This window comes from Nasonia vitripennis (genome assembly GCF_009193385.2).
Source record: "Nasonia vitripennis strain AsymCx chromosome 1 unlocalized genomic scaffold, Nvit_psr_1.1 chr1_random0012, whole genome shotgun sequence".
NCBI classification, from domain to species: domain Eukaryota; kingdom Metazoa; phylum Arthropoda; class Insecta; order Hymenoptera; family Pteromalidae; genus Nasonia; species Nasonia vitripennis.
Genome location: NW_022279600.1, coordinates 1,373,717 through 1,391,710, shown reverse-complemented (window position 1 = coordinate 1,391,710; position 17,994 = coordinate 1,373,717). Strand labels below are relative to the sequence as shown.

The window sequence follows — 17,994 nt, the reverse complement described above, 5'->3', positions numbered from 1 at the left end:
TGTATCATTTGAAGTTTTAATTGTATTAGGTGATATTTGACAAACTTGACCTTGAATTTTTTAATTATAAATTCCAGATTTAAATTCATTGATAACATTTGCTTTAAATGTAGCAAACGAGAAATATTATTGTAATAACGAATCAGATCTCTAAATTTTCTATCATTAAATAATAATTCTTTTAAACTATCATCATATTTACTGCGCAGTGGTAATTTTACTTTACCATTATGACAACAACTTTTTTTAGAAAACTACGGACCAGTAAGAATCATAACAATAAGGACATACGTAATCCATTTCACCAAAGTCTAAGTAAGACAGTTTGGATGAAAATAGTTTATTTGCCCTTTAAATCTGGCGACATTTGTTAACACGATTGCTATTCATAATTTCTGTTGTATCCGTAAACCTTTTTTTTCTAATCTAATTTTAGTCATATTTTCAACTATATCTTTGGATCTCTTTTTCTCTAATCTAACCTCAGCATATTTTCAACTATATTTTTGCATCTCTTTTTCTCTAATCTATCATCCGTCATGTTCTGAACTACATCTTTGCACCTTTTTTTCTCTAATCAATCCGTCATGTTCTGAACTACATCCTTTTTTTCGCTAATCCATTATCAGTCATATTTTCAACATCTTTAGACCTTTTCTTTGGTAATCTGACTTCGCTCATGTTGTTGACTGCATCTTTTTGTCTTTTTTTATCTAAAGAATAAGAACACATATTTTCTACTCTGTCTTCTTCCGTTTTATTAAACGGGTTTCACTCATATTTTCAATTTAGTCACCTTCCCTTTTCTTTTTTCGATAATCAGTGTTTGAATTATCAATCTTAACTCTTTTTAATTTTGAAGCATCACGGTTTGTATGATAGTAACTTTTATAGGATTTTTTTTTATAATTAGCCCAGTAATTAAAATTGTTATAATTTTGTATGTCATAATGTCCTGTGTCTATGGGACCAGATAAAAATTAATTCAATTCATTTTCATAAGTAATAGAATCGCAACCGTAATATATAGGATTAATAAAGTTTGTACTAGAAACTGAAATACGAACAGAATAGAGACGAACAAATGCTATAATTTCCATTTCACTGCCATACGTTATATTCATTGACATATTTATTTCATAAGTACTTCTATCAGTAATTTTTAAGGATTCGTCGCCTACGATAAATGCCTCAAAATATTCCCAATTATCATATACATGATTTACAATTTTGGCTCTAATTTTCATAGGATTTTCTTCCGTATTAAACAAAAAATACGAAAAGCAACGAAATAAGCAATTGACATCTCCAAGAATTTTTTTCTATTTTACATTCTGACATTTTATTGGATATTCTGTCTATCTACTATGTCAAAATTTCATAGATTAAAAATACTTAACTTTCGATGTGAGTATAGTTCTCTTTATCTCCCTTTTCCTCTCTCTCTCTCTCTCTCTCTCTCTCTCTCTCTCTCTCTCTCTCTCTCTCTCTCATTCTCTCTCCCATTTTCTCTTTCAAATGATTGCAGCCTGGATTTAGTATCCTGTAACGGTCACGACTTATCTCGGTCCTGTAGTAATTAAATTTATGTAAGAATACAAAATCTATTGATTTTACTATCTGAAAAGTCGCGAACATTTACTAATCTGCGTCGTGATTCTGATAACAGATTAAATAGAAAGATTTTAAATTTTTATAATAATTCTCAATTATGATAGTTCAGGTCCGGGATACCAGGTAGTGGAGGTTTATCGCAATAAAGAGATTTTTGTTCTATATAACAAAAATAAATATATATAAATAAATAATAGAATATTGCGTATATCTTGCATATATTCTAAGTATCACAAAAATTAAATGGGTAAATCCGCTTTGATTTTTACAAACAAAAATAAACAGATACGCGTTTAAGTTGCGTAATCTGATTTGAGTCGTATTGTTACAAGAAGAGATGTTATGCAGATACGCTTAAATTTGCGTCATCTGACCTTATTCGAAATTTTACAAGTTTAAATTATGTAATGAAATTTTTCTAAGTTATTTTGACAAGAATTAGAATTTTTCTAAGTCTAGGACTGATACGCTTTATGATGCGATATCGTGCCTGACTCGAAATTTTTATAAGTGTAGAAATATTTAAAAATATTCTTAGTCTTTTACCTGCTCAAGGCATAAGTTGCTCAAGAGCAGGGACTAGGCGGTTTAGTTGCACTGGCGCTTAAGTTGCGCTTCGGCTAGTGAGCTAATACTGGCCGTGCGGGTCCTTTTATAGGCTTCGGAGCGAGCGGGATCGTGCCGCCGAAAATACTTTCACATTCACACTTTAACACAGACATTCACACCTATGTACAAAACCCATTCATACAAATAATTTATAATATGCGCATGCTGCGCCGCCGCTTCTCCTTCTCTTGCGCCGCTGCGCTCGCCGCTTCTATATACATATATACATGTTGTGTTGCGCGCTCTCCCTCTTCTTTCGGTTTTGCTGCTACAGCCGCTCGCTGACTCGTGGCGCTGCTGAAGTTGCGCTGTCAATTGTAGCGCGGGCTTATCCTAGTTGAAAATGGGGGAGCGCGATACTCGCGTAAAATCTAAAAATGTATTCAATAAATTTTAGTTTTTATTCTGTATAGTTTTTTGCGGAGCTTGTACGGGGCGTTACAATCCCACACAATAATTTATACATAAAAACTCGCGATTTGATTTTGAATTTAGTTTTATAGGAATAACTAAACTATTTGTGCATACAGCATTAAAAAATCGCGATTAAAACTGAATTTAACTCAAACGTAACCAAATTTTTGACCCGACGTGAATATAAAGCTGCTAAGAAATTGTTGTTATATGTTGTTGATACGGTTGCTATGCATTATGTTATAGGTAACCACTGCGAGTTTGAACATAATAGATTTTCGAATATCGAATACAATTAAAATTAGAACTGCAGTAGAAATATTTTCAACTTATAAATTACTACCTATTTTAAAATTGGGGGTTGGCGAGCGAAGCGAGTTCAATTAAAAAATTAATCATTTTGGAATGAACAATCAAAATCGTAATGAGAAGATTTAGAAATTATAAAATTATACAATCAAAAACGAAAATTGAAATTAGGGGGTTAGCGAGCGAAGCGAGCAGGGGGTTATCCTCCCTAGTATTCTAATAGTTTCCTAACCATTGTTACATCAAGTTACGTCTAATATATTTTTTATTTATTTTTCTAGATCGCTTAGACCAAGCTGTGGAACATCTCGCCCCGACTGCTGCCGTTGCTAGTAAAATATTAAAAAAAGGATTAAGTTTGACACAAATTTATACTCAATTAGTAGATGTAACAAACGAGTTAAGTTTAGCAAAAGAAGAAAAAGAAAAACTGAAATTTCAGATGGAAATAATTTTAAGGGAGTTAGAAGAAAAGGCTCCGATACTGCAGCAACAAAGGGAAGATTACGAAGCCGCCATAAATAATAGCACTACCCTTAGTTTGAGAGTAGACGAACTTTTAAATGAAAACTGCCGTTTGCAAGAAGACGTTGATGAAGCAAAACGATTAATAAATCACCACAGTAGAGAAAATCAGAGATTCAAATGTGAAATAACTGATTTAGCAAGGCAAGTCTGTTACTTGTTAAAAGAAGTTCAAGAATGTAGGACTGGCAATGAGGTTCCAACAGACGAATTAACTAGCACGGAGATGGACAGTCTTGCATCTTCTCATATTATTAGTAAAGAATTAGTGACCTTCAAAGATATCGAAAGTATGCAAGAGAACAATCAAAAATTACTGTCAATTGTGAGAACGTTATCTCTCCGACAAGAACAAATTGAAAAAGCTACAGATCAAATATACTCAGGAGAAATAAAAGAAAAACTTGACAGGTCAATTACACTTTAGCATTCGTTGTATGGTGTGTGTGTGTGTGTGTGTGTGTGTGTGTGTGTGTGCGCGCGCGCGCGCGTGTGTGCCCATAATAATAAATATCTTTTGCTGCTACTGACGTTTCAGTAATTAGCTCTAATTTGGGTTGTTGGATCAAAATGTTGCGATTTTTCAATTAATTTGGGTTATTGGGATAGAGCTCTGTCATTTTTACGGCTGACTTGTTTTTGCAATTCTAAACGCTATTTACCAGATGACCTACAAAACTTTTATTGTATAAGCACTTACCTTTTTTGCAATATACCGTTTAATGAACCGCGTCAAATGATCGCTGTTGTCAATACGACAAGTGTGCATTATTTTTTGATAGCTGCTAACGCCTTATAATTTTTTAAATAATTTTATAACTTAAAGGAATTGAAATCATAATACAAATTTAAGATGGATTTTGGAGTCGACGGTGTGGGCGTTGCGATGTTATGGAAATATCAATAATCTCCCGAGTCTAAATAATTTATTGTTGTTATCCTACCACAATATAAATTAGCAGAAGATATAAATTTTGCTGTATATACTAATCTGTATAAGTAATATATTCATAAATCTGTAACTTTGTATTATGATTCCGATACCTCTAAGCTATAATAAAATTATTAAAGAAAGTATTAAGCATTAGCAGCTATCAAAAAAGAATGCACACTTGCCGTTTCGTCATCTTATAGTCCATGATGTATCTAGTAATTAATTATATCTCTACAGTGAAGTAAATCTGATGCAGTATTTTGGCTTTGAAAATTGTTCTTTGCTATAAACTTTCATGCACGTGTTAGGATTTTTACGACGAAAGACTAGTGGCAAAATTCATACCTAATAACTAGCTATTTATTTGTTTTATCGATAGACTATGAGACGATGGCACGGCAAATGTGCATTATTTTTAATAACCACTTTGCTGATACAACTTTTGTTGCTAAACTTTAATGCTTAACATTTTTCAACTGATTTCAATACATTCATTAACGTTTATTTATAAGCATGGTGATAAACTTTTGTAAGCTGCAAACGCTTCAAAAATTTTTGAATTATTTTGTAAATTAAAAGAGAAATTAAAATCATAATACAACATTACAGATTTATAAAGATAGAAACGAAACTTATAGTTGCCAAAATTTTACCTTATGAAAGGCGTGTTTTAAACCTATATCATACCCGTTTAATGAACCGCGTCAAATGAAAGTTCAAAAGGAATAATCTCGACACAAACGACTTTTCAAAAGGCTGCTACTGCATCGCTGTTGTCAATACGACAAGTGTGCATTATTTTTTGATAGCTGCTAACGCCTTATAATTTTTTAAATAATTTTATAACTTAAAGGAATTGAAATCATAATACAAATTTAAGATGGATTTTGGAGTTGACGGTGTGGGCGTTGCGATGTTATGGAAATATCAATAATCTCCCGAGTCTTCTATTTCTCGCAACCGGAACTCCACATCGTCTTCATTCAGCGGGATGAGTGCTTCTTCATCGTTGCCCCTCATGGTTAAAAATGTTTTTTTTTTACCCAACCCAGAGGTTCTTCTTTTATCCTCTTGAGGAGCTTCTCAGAGTGACTGTGATTAGTCAATTTTTTATTCGAGAGGGTAGGGATTTTTGCGAATTTGAACATTTTTAGTATAAAAGCGAGCAGTCTAGTACTAGATTTCTAAATCATCATGAGGATCGCCGAGAAAAAGGATTTCGACGATAACTATCGTAGCTTGCTCTATGAAGAGATGGAGAATCTCTCTTGACAAGTGGATCCTTCGAGAGAAGAAACATTAATTCACTGCGATATGGAGAAGTTGTTTTGACAAGCTAATCCCTTGCAAGAATAGTCGGTGCCACCGCTTGAACAAGTCGATTCGTCGCCAACTTCACCACCAACGCTACCTCCGACGGACAGCCAGGATCGTGTATCCGATTCCAAAGTTGAGCCTTTGTTCATCTACGACTCTCTTCATCGTCGGTACGTGATCATTTGCAATCTTGAAAATTGGCAATATCCGGAGTAGTTGCCTGTGCAACAACAGCCCAAGGTCGAAATAGATCTCTCTTCGTCGCTAGACTAAAAAGTCTCAACTAAGATAAAAAGACCGAGAGAAAACGGCGATAAGAAGGATAATTGCAATGATTATGCTGCTGTTTAAAAGAAGCCCAGCATTGATTCAATCTGTCCTTATAAGGACAACAAGTAAAACCAATCAGCCCTTTTCAGGGCCACCATATAATAATAACGTATGATAAATTATTTTTTAAGTTTCAGATGAAATCTGTTCTTTTAGGAAAAAATCAACTTTCCTAAAGACTGATAATAATTTAGCTTAATTGAACTAAACAAGCTTACATACAGTTCGTTAGAAAAAAAAAACAAATATGTAGAGTTTAAAACATAGCAGTCGAAAAATGCAATAGATATTGAGTTGAAAAATTTTAGATTGCTTAAAGCTAAAAATGAAACATCATTAAAAAAATCCGCTGCCTATTCTGTAGTACGTAGCTTCCTTCAACATTATGTATTGCTTTAATATCAAAAATGTTTTTACTCCATACATGATTGTATACAGTTTTTGTAATTTTCTGTTTGATGGATAAAATTATTTTTTTTCATACGTGCATGAAAAAGACTTGTTTTCATGCATCTAGAGTGAATAACAAGCTTTTTATTTCAGGTGTGAGAGCCATTCTCTCCCGTTGTAGCGGAAGTTTTCAGTTATTGTGTAACAGAAAAGGTTGTATTTTCAGTATAAGATCTATTTCATAGGATCAAATCAATGAAATAATTTAAAATAACTTGAAACTTGTATTACTCTCTCTCTCTCTCTCTCTCTCTCTCTCTGTCTGTCTCTCTATCTCGCTCGCATAGATATAATTGATTAATGGTTGTTAAACGAAATATCGCCATAGAATAAACGCACGTGTAAGGCTGGAAATTTTGTTTTTCATGAATTAATTAAAAGGAAACAGAAAAAACAAGCCTATGTAATTTAAAATCTATTTTATAGAAGCTGAGATAGAAGTGATACAGTTTTTAGTTGAAGAGAGTATACAGGGTGAAAAAAAATTGTTGAACCTTAATATCTTTGTAGCTACCGAGGTTTTGTAAACCGTCCAAAAAAGAGGTCCAAGGTGCTGTATAGTACTAACTAAATCTAAAATTTGAACTTGATTATTGTCTTTTTACACCAGTTATAGTTTCATAGAAAAACGACTTTTTTCAGTTTTTGGTGTTTTTCGACGGATCTGCCCCATAGAATGACTCAAAATTAAAATGGTGTATTGTTCTAATAATCTTTAATGATCATGGATTTATTTAAAAAAGTTTAAAATTTAGTTTTTGAGTTACTACAGTTTTATAAAATTGCACTTTATAGTGTATAATAAAAAAACGACGAACGATAATATAAATTCTCTGCGGTTGAAAGATAGGTATCTATATTTTCTTATAAATACATATCAAACAATTACATATCAAAACTAATTTTCTCAAAAACTTTATAAGAAAAAAATAAATTCTTAAAACTAAAAAAATTGCTATAAAAAAAGCGTTAACAAAATATAAAAACAGACTTTTTTCCTACCATTTTACAGTAAAAGCGAAAAAATGAAACTTGGTGGCTTAAAATCCGCTTACTAGAAGTTGTGATACATGCGTATAAATACGCGCGCGCGCACGCACACACACACACACATTTTTACACAAACTCCAAAAATCACTATTACAAAGCTTTCTTAGGAAGGAAGTAAAAGAGTTACTCAATTATTATTTTACAATAGAATCTTAATTTGTGCAGGGTATATTTTACGAGTAAAAGTATTACTTGTATTTTTATTTGTTATGGACGATAGAGAAAAAATCTTATTGAAAGTAATTCTAACATTAAGTATTTATTATTTAACTTAAAGGAAGCGCTAAGAAAAATTTTTTTACATTGCATTGTTTTATTTAATTTGTTAATAGAAAATATGTTTGACCTTCACTGTTAAACAAGAATAAATAGTTTTCTTACGTTATAATTTTTTGGTGGTCCCGAAAAGGACAGATCGAGAGAGAGGGAGAGTAAGAAGTAATGGCTCTAAAAAAGTTTTGATAATTAAGTTATTGTTGTGGTCTGTAAACAAAATAATTTATCATACGTTTTAATTTTTGGTGGCCTTGAAAAGGGCCGATTGGAAAAGTGAAGGTCCGCTCTGAAAAGACCCGATTTAGAAACCATGGAAGAGTCAATTAATACTCAAGTCGATGTCGCGACTTTGGCGGTTTGTTATCCGAGCTTTCAGAACGAGTCTCTGTGCAAACGCACACTATTTCATCCTCATTCTCCTCATCCTCTTCTTCGTCTAAAATAATTAGAGGTGGTAGTGATGTTGCTGGTTAATCCGGAGATTCTTGATCAATCGCTGGAAGCCCAGGAGACCATGGTGGTGGTGGCGACGGCACTTCATCCTCATCGATCTCAAGCGCTTATACGAGAGGTCATGGTGAAGTAGGAGTCGGTGACTCTGGTGGTGGTGGAGTCTGTGGCCTGGGATTTGCTGGAGTCGACAGTGATGGAGTCGGCGACTCTGGCGGCGGAGTTTCTGCAAACATCCGCATCGGATGTTCCGTAGATCTTCCGACTTACTTCTGCTGCTGCTTTTCTGACTTGTTTTTGCATTCCATTGTTACAATATAAATTTAGCGAGCGATACGTCTTCTTTTTATGCAATAATCAGTTGCTGTTCCGAAGCCGTCGCTGTCACGCTATTAGTTCGGCGCAGCTTGCTCCCTTGGATAGAAACCGCGCGCACCTCTCGTCCAAACCTGCTCCAGGGTCGACGTAGAAAGGTCCGTGCTGTGTTTGCTCTCTACGCACCGAGGGAGCTTGGACACGAGGTTATCAGCAGCCGCCTTGTGTGCACACAGTGACAATCGATCAGATTACACAGAGACGTGAGCGCACGATTCTGCGTATCCTTGGTTCTAGTTCAGTTGCTCTCTTACCACTGTGTGCACACAGTGGGAAAGAGAGAGGCAAAACATCGGTGTGTAAGTTGGTTAGAAGTGTTCTGTTACGTGTTGGTTATATTTGTCCTAGGATTCTACAGAGACGTGGGCGCACGATTCTGTAGATTGTCGATATCGATCCAGCTATTCCCTTGACCCTGTTTGCGCACAGTGGCAAAAAAAAAACAGCTAGGCGATAGGGTAATAACAGGACAGCGACGTTGAGTATCGTACACGTGTGCTCACAAGGACGAGGCTCGCCGGCGCTTCGATGTTTCTTGATTATCTCGTGTGCTCAAGATGATAATCCGGGTATCAGGGATAAGCTAGGCAGACTGGTCATCACGTCTGCTCACGAGACGGTTTCGTCGGCGGTAGTCTGGCTCTGGCTCTCCTTGCAGTATCGTGTGGGGAGTATCACGGTACTGCCCGGATCAGGAGTTCAAACTGAACTGGCTTCAATGCTTTGCGGTCGGTCTTATATAGCCCCGTGGTGCTTGGAGTGTTGCGCTCTTTGCCTAGTGCGCTACGGCTGTATCGTTCGCTGGTATACGGCGCTTTGTGGCTTAAGAAGAACTTTGCAACGAGACGGCAAACGCGAACGGTGGTTCGAAGGTCAACGTCGTCAGTTGAGCGTCTTGCTAGAGTACATACTTTTTTAAAAATGAACTCGTTATCGAGTGCCTTAAAGCCTTGAACATCGACAATTTTCTTAGCCATATTTCAACTGTTCATCAGAAAGAGAGAGAGAGAGAGAGAGAGAGAGAATAAGCGATCAAATGAGTTTTTCATCAAGCGTCGCTCTTATTTATGTGAATTGCACCCCTTTCATTTCACCTCCCTCACTAGTTTCCCCCTCTGCCGTCTTGTCTCGCATATTGCATATAAGGAGGTGTCTTAAGGGATGAAATCGCAATTCGTGAACGTTATTCACAAGTATGCATCGCGTAAGTGCTGAAATATTTGCCTATCAGGAGGCTGAAATAGTCGAAGAAGGAATAGCCGCTAGTGAAGTTAATAATCTTGATATTCCAACAGTCGAGTAGGACGATATAAACAGTGCGTTCGAAAATCGAATAAAAACTGGTGTGATTACTAATTATAAACACTTCGACGTCTTGTCATTTTTGAACCATGCGCTCCGAGTATTTGTATTACAGATTCACTTGACTCTCGAAGTACATCATATGTTAAAAGTGAACACAGTGTTAGCAGCTGAATATGTGATTGTGCGAGATGATAAAGAATCTCTTAAAATAAAGTGTATCAATACTAAAGCAGCTCCGATCTACTCAACGACGAACTTGAAACAGTGGTACACGACATAAATGAGTACACAGAGTGCGTAAATTTTCTTACCTCAATAACGTATATGTGTACATTTTTTAACAATTTACTTACTTTTATTTAATTTGTGCAAATATCGCGGACCAGCACACATGGAATGCAACGTGAACCATCAGGACTCGAGAACTGTGCCTGTAGTTTTTCATAACCTCAGCGGTTACGATGCACACATTTTTATAAAAGAAATCGCAACATATTTTCCCGATCGCGCAAATCTCATACCTCAGACGAAGGAAAACTACATATCTTTTACGAAGTATGTGAAAAATACTGAAATAAACTCAAGTTTCATCGATTCGTTCAAGTTTGTGCCTTCGTCCCGTTATAAGCTGTCGTCGTATTTAAAGACACTTTACATCTTGAAGATGGATTTATGGCTGAGCAAATCAATCTACTAAAAAGAAAATATATATTTCCTTACGACTACATTTTATCGTTGATCAACAAACTTGATGAAGTAAATCTACCGACAAAGGGTATCTTCTTCAGCAGTTTGTACCAGGCGGATATAAGCGACGATTATTACGAGCACGCTAAAAATGTATAGCAGAGTTTCAACATTCGATGTCTCTGACACTACTCCGATTTATATCTCGAGACCGATATTTTGCTCTTAGATGAAGTCCTTGAGAATTTTGGAGAAAATTGTTTCTTAGCTTATGGCTTGGATCCTGCACATTATTATGTGACACCTGGCCTAACGTGGGACGCTATGTTAAAGTATACACATGTAAAACTTATTAAAACAACGACTAAACTAAAAAATGCAATAAAATTATCTAATACGCACATATTTTATGTGAGCGCGGCATTCGTGGAGAAATCAGTCAATGCTGTAATCGATACGCCAAGGCTAACAACCCATACATGAAGGGGGGCTATAACTATATGAAAAACAGTGTCAGTGATAAGTACAAGCTACTGTATACTGATATAGATACTGATACTGATAGATATGATATATGGCGTTATGCGTCGCGATATTCACGAGTTCGATACGTCCGATTATTCCGAAGACAATCCGTTTCACATACCTCGAGTCAATAAAACAATCGTTGGTTTCATGAAGGATGAGTGTGTAAGGGAGAAGTAAAATGTAATCTGCTAGAGTACAAAACTCGAAGCCTGTAAAGAAGGCAAAGTAATATACTATATTCTACACTACGCCTAGCCTAAATTTTTTGAAAAACCTTATATTATATGTCATACTTGCTTCTTACTTGACTCAACTTTATTCACTCAAACTCACTATATATATAGTAGTAAAAATGTTTGGATGGAAAGCCATAAAGCGCTACCAATTGCCTGAAGCTTACGAAGGAAAAATTCCTTTAAGCGAAAAAAAAAGCGAAGACCTTCAGGCAATGATTGCAAGAAGAACCTTCTCAATTCCACGATTTTTATCACGGAATTATATTAAAATAAACAAATTGTTATTATAAATTATTTTTTATTATTCATTTTAACCCTTTTTTGATTTTATTGTATGCACTTTGATGTTCATAGGTTTTATCAGAATTTGAAATCTTTTGGTCTTCGTGTCAAAATCTGAAATCTGTTAGTCTTCGTGGCAAGAACGTGAAATCTGTTAGTTTTCATGGCAAAAATGTGAAATCTCATAGTCTTCGCGGCAACTATTGAAATTTTATGCTCTTCGTGGCAAAGACGTCAACTCTCATGGTTTTCGTGGCTAGAAATGAAATCTGGCAGCTTTCGCGGGGAATTTGGGATCTGATGTTTTTCGTAGGAGGCGACGATATAAAATATACACATTTGCAGTCTAATGTTTATTATCAACTGTTCATATTTTAATTGAATCTAATTTTCCATTTTATTTAACAGCTTCCAACAGTTGCTTCAAAAATGTATACGTAGTTTGATTGAGAGTCTTAGAACACACGTATACATTTTCAAATTTTAAACCATTTGGATACGTTATGAGAGTAAGCAAACTGTTTGAGTTACTACAATTCGACCGGCCGCAAAATATAGCTCGTATGCTATCAGGAAGTATGTAGCCATGTCTGTTAATTTTTTTATCGCGCTCTACAACCACATCGAAGTTTAGCACAGGAAGTTTGATGAATTGTTTCTTGAAAGCCATTTTAATATGCAATATAGATGCTGAATTAAGACTAGTTGCTTAGCTATAAATACAACGCTTATATACTCTTGAGATCCTCAGTGAGTACTCATGATAAACCTTTAAAGGATAATGATCATATACAGAGAACAGCACAAACAAAAAGCTCGTCAAGGTTGTGGTTTACTAAACAAAATCATCAACAAGCTACCAGCAGAACTTTACTTGCTAGGATATCAATACTGTGATCAGGGTACTAAACTATTAAAACGTTAAACGCGCGGTGATCTAGGAATCAAGTCTTTTGACGCAGCTTTTAAAGAGCACGATATCGCATACCGAGAAAATCGTGAAAACGACGAAGCTAAAACATTAGCCGATAAAATTTTAGCAACAACAAGTTGGAAACAAATTACATCCAGTAGGTGTTGGTTAGAAAATAGCTGTTTTTACAGTATCAAAGGCCGGGAGATTAAAATAAAAACTTAGAATGGGTATGCAAAAGAAAAAAAAGGATAACTAAGTGGAAGACTAAGTCGAATAAAAAAAAATATCAATCAATGACGCCGGGTAATAAGGGTCGCAAAGTAATCATGTCTGCTTTAAAAGGAGCTCTCGTGGCAGTTAAACAAGCATGCGGCAAGCGTAAAATAGCGATCCCGCGCGTTCTCAAAGTTCTATAAAAAGTAGGTGGCTTCCTACCATTTCGTTTTCACGATTTTCGCTTGTTTGAGCGCAGCTGGCGCTGTTGCTGGAGGAGCTGCGGGAATCGCGAAAGCAGTTAACGATGCCAAAGCTACTCAGCAACAGCTGAAAAAATCTCGAAGACACAATAAAACGATGGAGGATGTGGCTCTTAGTAAGGGTCTATTTAAAACCCCATTAAACAGAAATGGGTCTTCATCTAAAACCCTCTAAGGGAAGAGATTTGAACAAAATAAAACGTCTATCAAAGTAAAATTGCCACAAAGACCTCTCATTGTTGTAGACCTAGTAAAGTATATTAAAATCCTAATAATATAACATTTTTGAGAAGTATTCATGAGAAACGATTTGCCTCCTACTGGTCCACGCCGTAACGAATCAGCTATTGTTAACTTGGACGATGCTAGTGGACCAGGCACTCATTGTGTAGCGTATCGCAAACGAGGTGAATCTGTAATCTATTTTGATAGTTTCGGTGATTTGCAGCCTCCGATAGATTTGATGTTATATTTAGGCCTTGACTACTCTCATAAAAGGTTGGATTTTACACAACCCCAGTCAAAGTGTAATAACGGAAAATGCAGGCTCGTTAGGTATTAACGAGACGAAATCGTTGACTGATAATGCAGGCTATTTTGATGTTTCCATACCTCTAAGTATGATACTCGGATTCGCCGAGATTATAGAAAAATTGTGGTCAATGTGAAACATAAAGTTATACTGACTAGGTCGAGAAACGATGTAAACGCGCTCATTCAGACGTCAGCTGTTGTAGAAAATGTTGCTACTTTTAAGGAGTATAAATAAAATAAGTTTTTGCGTCTGATGTCTCAATTTTTAATCTAAAAATCTTGGCAATTGCAAAATCCGATGCGTCGCAGCGGAGGATGTATGATATGGATGGATCGGGATATGCGAGGCAAACGTCTTTTTCAAAAAGCTCCTTTACTTTCTCAAAGGCTTTTTGTTGTCTGTCCCCCACTTTTTGTTTTTTTCTTCTTAATAGTTCTATTAATGGCAGTAATTCTTGTGCATGATATTTCGTGAATTTCGCGTAGAAGTTTATAGTACCTAAAAATGCTTGTAATCGTTTTGGATTTGTAGGAATTAGATAATTTTTTATTGCTTCTATTTTATATTCTTGTGGTTTTATGCCCGTTGTTGAAAGGGTAAAGCCTAAAAATTTATCTTCGAACATAAATGCAGTGTATTTTTTACTTTCCTCGCTAAGAGGCATTTGTCAGAAGCTGGACGTTAAATCTAGACTCGACATAACTTCTACCCCGAAACATTGTTGTAAGAGTTCCTCGATATTTTGAGGTGACTCGAGATCACCCTTAAACATATCGTTTACTTTTCGTGCATCTAACGAATTGATCCGCCTTTTTTAAATACTGGTACAATCGGGCTTATAAAGTTACTACTAGACCGACGTATGATTTTCCAGTCCAGCATTATTCCTATCTGCTCTCTGAGCTTACTTTTCATGTTTGTCGCTACAGGAAACGGAGGAATAAACAATGGTTCAGGATTTTTTACTTCGATTTTATATTCGAATGACGCTAATCTGCCTGGCTTTCCATAGAACACTTTACGATATTTTTGTAAAAAATTTTTGAGATCATTGATCGTTTCTAGACTTTTCGCTATACAGAATTTTAGTTTTTCGTCGATTTCCTAATTGGAGATATCGTAAGGATCGACTAATGAATTATGGTCGCTTTGATGACGCATTAATTCATTTATAGATATAGGAATCAAAAATGGACAATCTCAAAAATAACCTCCCATTTTTATATGATAATTTTTTGATTTTATTATTAATGCGTATTGAGATTTCATCGTATTTTGCGTCTATACGAAAGCCAAGTTCTTTAATTGCATCAATACCAATAATACAATTTCGAATTGATTTAGGAATAATCAAGGAGATGAAGTCTCGTAAAAGTACCGATTTGTGTAGAACACATCAATTGTTTATTGAGTCGAGTCAATTTTGATCCTGTTGCTCCTCTGATTATAGTACCAACAATAGACAAAGTTACAATGTTTTTAAATTTTTCTGAACCTGTGTCAACTAAAGCTTTTATAGAGATATCGTTGATTCGAATATTAATTTCCGGACAAGTACAGATTTCATTATTTCTAGTATCACCATCGGATTCATATAGCAAATCCTCTCGTGAATTATTAAAAATCGTGCAGATTGGAATTTGTTTATCAGTTGTTTCTTGTGTATGTGAAATTTGATTTACACTTTTGTCCGAGGCGCAAGAAACAACTTTTAATGGTTTTTTGACAAACCCCAAGTGCCGTCAAGGCATATATTTAATGTCTCATCAAAAGAAAAGTTAAACGAAGTAGGATTAGAACTAATTGTTTTTGGTTTCGTACCCGTATCTTTTGACAGAGTATTTGTTGTGTGACTTGCTTTTGCCTCAATTGTATTTAAAATTTGTTCTAGAAGTGATTTCTTTTGAAAATATGTTTTATTTTGGAAGTTTGTTTGTTAATTGGACGTTTTATAGCTATTCCCTCCGGTTTCTGTATTTACATTATCCGGATTTGATTTTTTAAATGCTGATTTTTTATGACATGACCACTGTCTTTAAATTCCAAGAACTCAAAAAATGCATCTTGGGTTTTGATGTTTTGTGACTGTACCGCAAATCTAATGTCCCAGTCAAAATGATTGAAGATGTTTCGAACGAGTTCTGCTTCGGAGAAGTTTCTTTCTAAATCTTGCGCGAAGCCCCGTGCGTATGTGGGATATTCAAGGCGAGAGTAATTGTTACTACTATTAAATCGGTTATACTCTACTTTGCGAGACCACTCGTCTTAAATATCCTCACTCCAAAAACGAATTTTTAATTTTCGCTCGAAATCTGACATACATTGTTAGCTGTGCTATATCAAACCACGCTGAAGCTGTGTTTTCTAGCGTTTGACTTATGATCAGATTCAGTTCAGCACCGTCTACATTTATGACATCAATACATTTTGCTTCCTCCAAGAGGAAACTTTGTAATAGTAAAATTTTGAGTTTCTACAAAGCTTCTAGAAAATACTTTTTAGTGTGTTAGAAGTTCAAATCAAGTGTTTTTGGAAAATATCCGTATGGATGTGTGTTTGTGTTTGTGTGTGGATGTATGTGTGTGTGTGTATGTATACCGTAATATTTCTGGAACTACTTTGTCAATATCAATAAAATTTGACATGCATATATATTTTTGGATTCTGAATTCGGGAAAAACAGTTATTTTTTCATTTCTTAACTATATTTTTTATGGTCATTTTTTGATTTTTAAAAAACACTATTTTGCGTTTTTTCAATCATTCCATTGTTACAAACTATTCAGCTATAATGCATTTGAAAGAGAATAAAATTACCTACTTTTCCTCGTTTGGTGTTCGGTGTTGACCGCTTTGTTCGGCAGATAAAATGAAAAAGGCGATTTTTTTTTAAAATCATATCTCTGAAACTAAACGTCATAACCTCGCGAAAAAATTATGTCAATGGGTCACGTGTCAAACTATACCCAATTAAAATTTCGAGTGATTTGACTACACATTTTTTCAGTAATAAATCGAAAAATGAAAATATGATTTTTTATTGTGCCTCGATTACGGACGTAAAAAGGCCTTATTGCACTTGAGATTTTGGAAAAAAAGTAGATATTTTATGTGTTTTGGCTAAGTTTATTGCACAGCTTTCAAACCCCTATGGTTCGTAAGATATCAAGGTTTCAATTTTTTTTTGAAAATTTCAAAATTTTATTTGGTGATTTACTATAAAAAAAGCTATCTGCTGTTAAAATTTTAAACGATTCCATCAAGCGGTTTTTAACTAAAGAGCTAAAATGTAAAAATCGTTTTCTTCAAAATTGCGCGAGCGACCTATCTAATGAATAACCTGCTGTTTTGATGGTTAGGTTGGTTAGGAACACATGTAAACATGCGTGAATTTCTGTGAAAAAAAATTGGCGACAGTGTTCGTATCTATAATAAGAAAACAGAGGGGTCTGCAAACTTTTGGACAATGAACTATCCAAAACTTTTATTAAATTGTGTATCAAAAATCGCCCCATACATTAGCAAGCAGATATATAGATATATTAAAACAATATTTTATTTATTGGACTTATAAATTTAGTTGGAGGAAGCTACGTGCCAATGAATTGGCAGCGGTTTTTTAATTTCACGGAGATATCGCGGTTTATCTTTGCCGTCGGCTTTGAATGGTGGTTTTAATTTAGGTGATTTAGACGCGAAATTAAAAGTGGTATTATTGCCTTTGAGAGTGATCTCCTGGCTCGAAGACCGAATTTTATTGATTCTATTTGATAGTGTTAGGAATTCTTCTGAAAAAGTCTTGCTAGAATTTTCTATATACGCTCTCAAATTTTGTAAAAATTCATCGCATTTAAGAAGTGCGTCGTTATATCGTCGCTTCCTACGAAGACTAGCACAGTTCAAATTTTCAAGCTAAAACTAGCACAACATACGATTTGCCGCCAAGAGTCGCGAAAAGTAGAACAACTCGCGACTTTATATTACTTAAAATGTGAGTATTTTACGTTTTTATTGGGTTATTTAGTTGGTTCATGAAAACCTTAGACAAAGACAGACAAACCTCAAAGTTTTAAAAGGTTTCGGAAATTTCTAAAAGAAGTGAATAATTTAATAAATGTTTGTAAAAAATTATTCTATTTGGGAAAACAATTTTAAATTCGGTATAAAATTGTAAATTGTGAATATTTCAAAATGTTCATTAGGGACAGTTTCGCAAAAATCGGAAAATTTTTGTAGAAATTGGTTGTTTAAGATTTGAGTTATGTCTTTGCGGGAAATTTTGAGTTGTAGTAGTCTAGCGTGCGTCAAATGAGTTGTTCTACTTATAACGGCAAATTTGAACAGTGCTACTCTTCGTAGGGAGCGACGATATGTTG

At 34.9% G+C, this 17,994-nt stretch overlaps 1 protein-coding gene across 5 annotated transcripts in view; it reads left to right on the top strand.

Annotated features, from left to right (window-relative positions):
* The window catches only part of LOC100679291 (nucleoprotein TPR), a 344,349-nt gene that overhangs the window by 97,434 nt on the left and 228,921 nt on the right, over positions 1 to 17,994 (top strand). For all 5 annotated transcript variants that reach the window (XM_031921530.2, XM_031921529.2, XM_031921528.2 and 2 more), the window contains one exon: positions 3,228 to 3,882. In XM_031921530.2, the coding sequence (XP_031777390.1) occupies positions 3,228 to 3,882 (655 nt within the window). The remainder of the gene's footprint in view (positions 1 to 3,227; positions 3,883 to 17,994) is intronic.